Here is a 10,849-nt window from a genome sequence, read left to right on the forward strand (position 1 = left end):
TTCCAGATAAAAACAATATTTTTCATAGCACTGGTTTACAGTGCTCGTGCAGGACTATTGAGCGGTGGTCACGACTCCTATGTATCATCAGCTTTGAGCGCCCCGTCCGCCAACTATGGGCCACCTTCAACGTTATACGGACCACCAGTTGTTTCAGAACCAATAGGACATTTCAGCGGACCTTCAGGTGGGGCTTTGGAGGCTAATCTTGGACATGAAGAACATGGGCACTCCATTGAAAGCGCGCCAGTAGTAGAAAGCCAAGCGCTTGCCAGTGGACTAGGTCATAGCAGTCATGGTCCAGCTCCCGTGGTTGAGCACGGTGGTTATGATGGTGGAGATCATGGGGGCTATGAAGGCGCTGGTCTGGAAGGTGGAGCTATTAGTGGAGTTTTAGAAGGCGGAGATATTGGAGGTGGTGCTTTAGAAGGTGAAGGTTTTGGAGGCATAGCTCATGGTGGAGCTGAATTAGGTGCAGTTGGCGCTATTGGTGGTGCTATTGATGGTGCCGTTGGAGGTCCTAGAGTAATTGGGTCATACGTTTCCGTTGGTCATCCAGCTGCCGAGGCATCCAGATACGAACTTCAATCCGTCGTACAGAACGTCGTCCGTCGCATTCCCATTGAAGTAACTCGTCACATCAAAGTCGCTGTGCCCCACGCTGTACCCGTCCCTGTACCTCATGAAGTCAAAGTGCCAGTTCCACAACCCTACCCCGTTCACGTTGATGTCATCAAACACGTGCCTTACCCAGTCTACAAAACCCAGCACGTTGAGGTCGAGAGACCGGTGCCAGTTGAGGTAGTGAAGGAAGTGCACGTCCCTGTCTACAGGAAGGTCCACGTACCTGTCGAGAGGCCAGTAGAGGTCATTAAGAAGGTCCATGTGCCAGTTGACAAGCACGTCGAAGTCCCCGTACCAGTATGGAAGCCCTACCCCGTCCACAGCACCAACCACATAATCCACATCAAAAGGAAGAAGAGCCATTGGTGGTGGTGAAGAGTCGTGATCGTGCCAAATAGTCAATATAATTGTAAATACTTTAGTCATTAGTTTGTACATATACATATAATAGAAAAGTACCTAAAATAAATATTTTTCATTTCAAATTGTATTTTATACAGCTAATCATTTAGGTACCTTATGCTAGTCTCTATTGTTGACTCTATGGGAGATGATGTTTTTATCTATGCTTGATAATCGCATGCATAAAGAATTCACCTATAAAAGCGACCTTGAAGTTTTATACCCATCCCAAAATAGTCTAAATGTCTAAAGAAGTTTTGACGTTAGTTAGTTAGTTAGTTACATACTGGCTACGAATATAGCCTACTTACTTTCTGTCCCCGAAATTCAAAGAGTTTTGACTAGATTTTATAAAAACCTAAATCTACACAGACGAAGTCGCGGGCATCATCTAGTGCCTACTGACTTAATCATATAATAAGTACATACACGCAGTTGTCATAGGACCAGAGGTCTTAGTATTTAGAAGCCATAAAGTGAAAAGTTACATAATTGTTTCCTATCGAAATTAAGTAGATATACAAAAATACACAACTAAGTTTATGTTATGTATTCAAGTATTTATTACGATTGCGTCGTTGACATGTGATTGTAGAGCATAGCCTTATTGATTGGATTATACAATATGCCCTTATAAAAAAATGAAAAAATATATATTGTTGGTACCTAGATATATACTAGGTAGGTATTTCAGAACATTTTAGTCAAAGTATTTTTAGCTGTTGTGCTTAGGTTCATTTGATGGAGGGTTTTAAAATTTTCTATTTCCTATGGGACTAAAATTTTTTCCGGGATACTTTTTATCCCGGCCAAGCCTACCTCCGGGATGCTACTTATTTCTATGCCAAACAGAAGATCCGTTTTGTGGTTAGGCCATGAAAAGATGGTAGACAAGCAAATAATTACTAGAGACAGATAAGTACACTTTCGCATTATTAATAACGGTAGGTATATGGGCTACATGATGCTCGCGATTTCCTCCGTGTGACTTTAGGTTTAAAAAATCCCATAGGAACTCTTTGATTTTCCGGAATAAAAAGCTAGCTAATGCAAGCTATCTCTGTACCTACCAAGTAGTCTGCACCTATGCCCAAAAACTAAATAAAATTGATGCCATACCATTACAATTAGTACGCCTGTTCTTGTCTTGGCACGGCAGTGCGCCACAGCTCAATACCCCTTATCTACCCTGAATGAGGTCTAAGGAATCACAGACATCAAAAGCACTGTGCAATCACGTACGACCGTAGGCTATTTGTGGAAAGGAAAGCCAGAAAGAAAGAGGGAGAAAAAGGGCTGTGCAAATTTTAACGTATTCAAGGAAGTTGTAAATTGAGTCATGCCTACCTACCCATACTCAACGAGTAAGCTTCACAGAGCATGAATTAATGATCAAAAATTTAAACTCCACAACTGTAAAAATTTGCGTTGCAATTTGCCACTTGTAATATTTTGCTCAGAGTCACTCAGCGGGCGATAGAGAGAGCTTTGCTTGGAGTTTCTTTACGTGATCAAATCAGAAATGAGGAGATCCGTAGGAGAACTAGAGTAACCGACATAGCCCAACGGGTTGCGAAGCTGAAGTGGCAATGGGCAGGGCACATAGTTCGTACAACCGATAGACGTTGGGGTCCCAAGATGCTAGAATGGCGACCTCGCACCGGAAGACGCAGTGTTGGAAGACCCCCCACTAGGTGGCCGGACGCCATTAGACGAGTCGCAGGGAGCCGCTGGATCCAGGCGGCGCAAGACCGTGGCGTGTGGAAGTCCCTACAAGAGAGCCCAGCAGTGGACGTCTATTGGTTGATGATGATGATGATGAATATTTTTCAATGTGAAAAGATGATGAAAATGTGTCCTGGCTCTTTACAAAAATCTTTCTTCGAAATACCCACATTTCGTTGGTGTGGATGCGATTTTACGCAAATAAAATAAAAGCAAAAAATCTTGGACGCTATGCGCTTTAATTCCGGAAAGTAAGATGAGAAAAGTTCGTCACCATCGCTGCCGGTGAGAAAACTATTGTCTCACTTCCTTTGACCTCTGCTGGTCATTGCGCATGCTCTGTCATAGACTTCTAGACGTTTACTGTGACTAATCACAGTAAACGTCTGGAAGTCTATGTTATGAACTATGAACATGAACTATGATAGTTCCCTTCGCATATTCTGCTGGTTATTGCGTCTCGTCTGGCTGGCAAAGAACTTTGAGATGCAGACTCTTTATCCCTCACAGTTTTTATTTATTTAGTCTTTCTAATACAATTTTAGAAACTATATAAAAGTACCAGGCTAGCATAAAACGTAGGCAATCAATGTTTCCACTTACAGTATAAATAATTATACTCACATTTTTCATCATCGTCATGGGTGAATTCTATATTTTTTACCCACTTTGCTCGTGGTCAAGCTGGTACCCTCCATACAGCCCTACTTCCAATATCGTTTCTTCTTCCACACGACTTTGGGACCAGAGATGTTAAGATACTCGCGTTTATTTTTGCCGCAAAAACGTCAGCGTTGCATTAAATTCCTCAAAACACACAGGAGATAGCAACTTCTTATTTTACTTGACTTCTTCGTATTTACTGGCCGAATTTTTTTATGGCAAAATTATTAGGTACCTAATTAGATATTATATACTTAAATCAGTTACCCAATAATGGCTGTTATTTAAAATTTTGAAAACGTGTCTATTTGCATATTCGGTCATTGTAAGGTTACTCATAATAATTTATGTCATATGAATTAACATTCAAAATCAGTTTAGTATTTTATTCATTTTGATTTGTAAATTCGTTTTGTATATAAAATTGAGTTTTTATGCCGCCAGCCGCAGAAGCTCAGGTGCTTCCACCGAAGAGGAGACAAACATGAAATATAAGACAAGTTTGAAAATGGTACAATCACAGAACATAAATATTGCAAAAAATCCAATAAAAATTGTTAATCATCTACTCATATTGTGTCAATTTAATTAAGATAGCTTTTATAAAACTCTGTAATATTATTTCAAATAGAAATTAGAATATTAACTAAGATTTAATAATTAATTAGTATAACTTTGATTTTCAGAAAATATTATACATTTTACTTTTGGTGGTATTGGTCGAAATACAATCTAAAGAATTAGATCCAAGACCGTACACAATCACTGAAGAAAAGGCTCCACAGCCTCCAATTCCACAAAGTCATACACGACAGGCAGCAAAAGAGGTTATTTTATATTTAACACCGAGCCAGATTGAAGCTTTACAATCTGGGGAAATTTCAGTGAGTTCTTTTTTGCCTGAACGTGCTATTAAAGAACAGGATTCACAAAAGCAGCTTACACCTGAAGAAAATGATAGCCTAAATCGCGAGCAATTCGAAAATATACAATCTGCTCGAGTTAGCATACCTGTTGAAGAACCTGACGAAGAAAATTTGAAAGGGGTCTCAGAAACTTCTACCTTTGAGCAAGAAAAACAACAAACCGAAAATGAGGATCTTTTTAAAAAATTTGAATACCAAAATACTTTGAGGCAACAAGCGACATTGCACAAATTACAATTACAAGGATCAAAACAATGGAATCAAAATGAACCTGAAATTCAAAGACATGTCTGGGTTGCTTATGATTCAGATTCAGAGAAAAGTCAAGATGAAAGCTTACCTGAAGAATTTAAAGAGAAATGGAATAGCATATTAGAGCTGAAACGTAAACAAATAAAGGCTTTGTCGGAACCAACACCACAAATTCAAAAATCTGAAGATTTAGTTCAGGAAAAGCCGCTATTGCAGTTACAGTATGGTGCAAAATATAATGATCAGAAAAATGCAATACAAATTGAGAAATTAATAAGAGAACGTCATCAAGATGAATTGGATAAACAGAGCCCTCTAGTGCAAGCGGAATTAATTGCCAACTCTCCTCCGATATTAATCCACCAAGAGGTTACAATAACCAAACATCACCCAATACCAGTGTTCAGACGAGTACCATTGTCAGCACCCGTCTCAGTTCCTATTTCTGAACCATTTAAAGTAAATATACCTCACCCTTCTTCTGTCCCTCTACAATTTTTTAAACATAATAATCCCTTACCAAGAGGAGTAGAAACTATTCGAAATGAAAAACAAATCCCAGTTTCCTCTAAACAAAGAACAAGTAGTGAGGAAGGCAGGCCTTTTATTGTACATAGTGGGTATGAGACAAAAAATGAAAAACCTGTGGAGACACATAAAACGGAAAAAATAACCATTCTTCGACCCGTTTGGAAACATTGAATAAAAGTAACTACTAAGTTTTATTTATTTTGAGTGATTGTAAACTATAAAGTAGTTTGAGATATTTTTAATAAAATATATTTAAAATATTTAAAAAAAAACTTATTTTATTTTATCACATTTGGAGGAAATCCCGATCTTTCTAGTTGTTAAACGTTATCTAAATACCAAGATAATCCTAGGTAGTAGCTTAACACATTAAATACACAGGTACCTACATCTAAATGTTTTTTAGGGTTCCGTAGTCCGTACCTCAAAAGGAAAAACGGAACCCTTATAGGATCACTTTGTTGTCTGTCTGTCTGAAAACTCTGAAAACCGTGAATTTAGGGTTAGACCACACAAAAAAAATTTAATTGTGGTCATGAACTAATAATTAGTATTTTCAACTTTCGAAGTGAGTGACTATTATCAAGTGGGGTATCATATGAAAGGTCTTCACCTGTACATTCCAAAACAGATTTTTATTTATTTTTATGCATCATAGTTTTTGAATTATCGTGCAAAATGTCGAAAAAGACGACTGTAGTACGGAACCCTCGTTGCGCGAGCCTGACTCGCACTTGGCCGGTTTTTTGACTAAGTATTTAAGAATCGTTACATTAAATAATAAATCATTAAAAATTAAAACTTATCAAATACGCCTTCTTAACCGTTGGAACTTGGAAGGTAGGTAATTTGGATATTGGATAGCAAGTAATATTTTGAATGATTTATCAATTGTAATAATTCTTAAATGTTTAGTATTTTTTTTTAAACTTTAAATGCAAATAATATGTGGCAAAAGTAATTAAGATTTATGTATCTGAAGTTTGCCAGGCGCTTAGTCTATGTACCTACCTACCAATAATAAGTATAATAAGAGCGTACATGGACGTAGGAGTCTATGTACCTACCTACCTACCAATAATAATAAGAGCGTGAACGGCATTCCGAACCAGTGGTAAATTAAACTAGTTGACGATTCAAAAGCACTTGTAAAAGTTTACTTGAATAAAAATGTATTCTATTCTATTATTTTCTCTATTCTAAAGCTGCTACGACCAAATGTACAGATCATGTGTGTAACGTTGATAAATAATAATGAATTTAAAGACACGAGTATATGTATATACATTTACTCTTTGGTATGTACTAATTTTATGAAAGTAAATTATTATTTTAAACATCTACAATCTGCATCGTCGGCATGGTAATACGACCTACAATAACGCCAGCCAAATAATTCTTAGCAAATGTTTGAAATATAAACTTAGCCTTCTTTTTCATGTAAGTTTTTTATATTTTTGCCTGCTACAAGTATTTTACAAGTAAAATAATTTTAGCAGGTAAAAAATATACAAAATAGAAAAATGCATCTCTTTGCTTTTTTGTGCATTTAAGTATCTATCTACATTTTTCATTAAAGTAGGTACTATGAGCTGCGCTCTAGGTACGTACTTATTTCAATTTAAATAATATGTAGGTTTTACACTTATCATAAAATTGCCCCTAAGTAAATAGAATTAAGTAGGCACGTTAGATTTTTTCCCCCCCTATTACCTGTTATCTTCCAATGCCACCATTATCCAAACAAACGTTCATCCCAGTGTTGAGGACAATAAGCAGAGAAACTTTCAGCTTTTATAAATTAAGGAAGATCTGGCACGCGCTGGCTCTTAGCCCATTGCCTTTTGTGCATACAGAAGCTTATGATCCCCGACTCAATCGTCTGTACGGTAAACTGTTGTAGAAAACAGTTTACTATATATTATTATGCTTTATTAATATTTAACAAAACACAAGTACTTAAATCTTTCTAAACATTTTCGTAATTTAAGTATCTTCTGAATAAAAAAACAGTTTTTCTTAGTTACCTACTGTTTTTTTTTTAATTAAGTATTTTTTATCTTCGCTACCGCTCGATATTAAAATGATGATAATTCATTTTTACCTGTTTTACTAGAAATCACTACAATTGCAGTTATGATTCGTGTATCGATTAGAATTTTTCGATTTAATAGTTAATTAAGAATTAGAAATTATTATATCTAAAACTGTAACTGGACGATTTCTGTTCATCCATACTAATATTATAAATGCGAAAGTGTGTCTGTCTGTCTGTCTATCTGTCTGTCTGCTAGCTTTTCACGGCTCAACCGATTTTGACGAAATTTGGTACGGAGATAGTTTGTATCCCGGGGAAGGACATAGGCTACTTTTTATCCCGGAAAATTAAAGAGTTCCCACGGGATTTTCAAAAATCTAAATCCACGCGCACGAAGTCGCGGGCATCATCTAGTTGAATATATATTTTGAAAATTTTAATCGGAGGAAGCTTTATTATCGATACAGAGCCTAAAACAGTATTTTAACTAAAAGTACGATATTGGCTAGGACCGCCACGACGGGCGCCAAATTGTCCTCCAAACCTCCAAAGTCGGTAACCCGTCAATTTTGCTATAACAACCCCCATAAAGAAAAGAATTTCACAAATTCCACCTGAGCGAAGCCGGGGCGGGTGAACTAGTAGTAAATAATATATGCTAAATAATACTATAATAATAATATATATCATGTTATCGAATTTAAGTGCAGTTAGTCGGTAATAAAAAAAAATGTTTGATAAAATAAAATGTATCTTAGATGCTATCTAGGTAAATTGAGTGGACCGAATTAGAAAATCAAAATGTCAACAAACTTTGATTATTCTAGATTAATTATTCAAAAACGAGAAATTTTAGAAATTTTGGTTTTGGATTTTGGTATAAAATAGCTGTCTGCTCTTGATTTTGTATCAGAGTTACACCTGATCTCTCCAGAGACTGCAGCAACCTGTGTCAAAATGCAGTCATCTGTAAGTATTTTTACCTTTGTATTTTTTTTAAATAGCATAAAATACTTAGCTCTTTGCTTTAAGCAATTAAATATCACTTACTTTAACGCTGAAGAAAAACATCGTGAAGAAACCTGCATACCTACTTGAGAGTTCTTCATAATATTCTTAAAGGTGTGAGAAGTTTGCCAATCCACATTTGGCCAGCGTGATGGACTTCGTCTGAGCTCTTTTCATTATGAGAGGAGACCCGTGCTCTGTAGTTGGCTGGCGATGGGTTGTTGATTAAAATTTATCTAAGTTTTTCTTGTTCTAATCAGACAAGAGATAATTTAATGTTTCTTGTATGTCATAATATGATATTAGATTGATTAATAAACTGCAATTTTCATATTATTTTAACTACTTATGTGCACATTTCGGTATATGAATGAACGTTAATAATCTTTCTTTTCAGATATACTTAACTATTGTCTTCGTAGCGTTCACCACAGCCAAACACCTAAATGTGGGACCACAAGTGTTCTCAGAACCTCAATCTTCATCTTCCTCATCTCAAAATCCGGGCAAAAGATATATAACACAAGAGTATACTTTATATCTTACTCCAGACGAAATAAAAGCCTTGCAAGGAATCAAAAGTTCTGAGACTACGGAAAATACTCAGTATCCTAAAGAAAATCAATCAGAACAACAAAATGATGAAAATGAGCAACAAATGAAGTGGTATAATAGTCAATTTTTACCTGAAGCGCCTCAATTAGAAATTCGTGGGTTAGCAGCTCATGATGCCTTTGCCCGAAAGCTGAAATCTGATTCCGAAGTTCAACAAGGAAATTATAACTACATTAGTTTATATTCAGAGGAAAACCCTAAAGAACAAACAAAGGAAATACAAGGTTTACCTGAGATATCAAAAGAAAATCTTGAGAACTACTATAATTGGCAGAAAGAGCAAATCAATAGAGAAGAGATCAAAGCTCAGCGAGAAAGTGATTTGCAAAACGATGCCAAATGGAAATCATACTCTACAGCAGTTGCTAAAAATCAAGATGATATCCAGTTAAACGAGCAACTCAAGCAGCAATGGAATCGTATTTTAGATCACAACCGTGCCCAGTTAAATTCTTTTTCACCTGTACAAAAAGAGTCTCAGGAATTGAAACAAAGCGAGAAGTCAGCAGAGCAATGGAATTCAAAGTATGAAATAGAAAAAGAAATTGAAAATATACTAAGAGATCACAGAGGCTACGAATTAGCGAAACAGAGCGTAATTAGTCAAGCGGAAGCAATCAACCAAAGACTGCCAATACTCATTCACAAAGAAGTGAGTGTTACAAAGCATCTTCCAGTACCATTTGTGAAAAATGTAAAAGTACCAGTGCCTACACCTGTCTTAGTTCCTGTACCAGAACCATATGAAGTGAAGATTCCTCATCCATACCCCGTTCCTCAACAGATTTTTAAGCACATTCCTTTACCCGTTATAAGAAATCACTAATATAGAGTACAAGAGGAAGGGACTGCATGCCAAAAATATTATTAAAGTAAATTGAAACGTCCAAGGAACGGATCTTTAGGCTACGTATAGGGACATAAATGCGCTATTTCTTATATGACTGGACATGGTGACTACAGTACTAGGACTAAATTTTAAGCTAAATGTGTGTATGCTTGAGTCTTACTTTGTTATTTTTTTGCAATAAAGTGTTATTATAAATGTTATCTACTTTTGTTTTCATAATAATTTTCTGCCTTGGGAAACTCTTTTACATTGCTAATAAGCTAAGTTAATAAGATAAAACAAATTTAAAATTTGAACAAGATTACATGTTGAAAAGGCGTTGAAAAGTGATTTAATTACGGTCAAATAACATTTTTGATGCTTGTTTTGAACTCCATTGGCCTTAAAACAATTAGTTAGGCAATAAATTATGATTATTGGCATAATATTAAGTAGAACAAAAAACTGATTGCCTATAAGTAGATTTAAAAAGTTTGAAACCTCGTCCAGTTAATATATTATTTCATTGGCTATTTTGGCCTATGAGATAATTAACAAAACATACCGGCTTAAAAGCGGCTAATCCGGTAGCATTATTATTACATCAGATTTATTGACGAATCAGAGCAATTAAGAACACAACAGCAAATTTATGGTTGCAGTATGCTGTAATCGTTATACCGTGAAATTGCATAAAACTTTTTATAATAACAATTTCAATTATATTAAACCTAGCAAGTCAGTTAACGAGCTATGTTAAAAGATAGCTTGTTTTAAATAAGTATGTTGTTTTATACTTCCTTAAAATCTCGGGCAGCTAGCACTAAAGCTATGGCTTGATATTTACTGATGCTTTTCATTATTTATTCCATCATAATATCACCATCAATAGCAATTATCACCTGTGACGAAGTAGTTTTTACTATGACGTTGTCACCTACTAAAGTTTTGACTCCTCTTATTTTACAAACTTTATGAAATTATCAGATAGGATAATAAGTAAGCACTTACAATTTCAAACATTGAGATTGCATAAGTAATTGGTTCCACAAATTACGCATCGTGACTTTATCTAACGGCATATCAATTAGAGACAATCTACAGACAGACCAGCTATCTATCGGTGAAATTATTGTGACTACCGATTTACGCAATCGACACCCACTGCAACTTGCATACTGACTCAATTTCACGTTGTTTTGAAAGCCATTGCTTAAGGAACCAAAAATCTAGATC

At 35.8% G+C, this 10,849-nt stretch overlaps 1 protein-coding gene across 1 annotated transcript; it reads left to right on the forward strand.

Moving 5' to 3' along the window:
• On the forward strand, nt 1-1,012 carry LOC138403435 (uncharacterized; the record flags this gene model as incomplete). Its single annotated transcript, XM_069503935.1, has 1 exon — nt 1-1,012. A coding segment is annotated over one exon (999 nt), but the record flags the coding sequence as incomplete, so codon positions are not given.
• Between the last annotated feature and the right edge of the window lie 9,837 nt (nt 1,013-10,849).

The sequence above is a fragment of the Maniola hyperantus genome, chromosome 16 (genome assembly GCF_902806685.2).
Source record: "Maniola hyperantus chromosome 16, iAphHyp1.2, whole genome shotgun sequence".
NCBI lineage: Eukaryota > Metazoa > Arthropoda > Insecta > Lepidoptera > Nymphalidae > Maniola > Maniola hyperantus.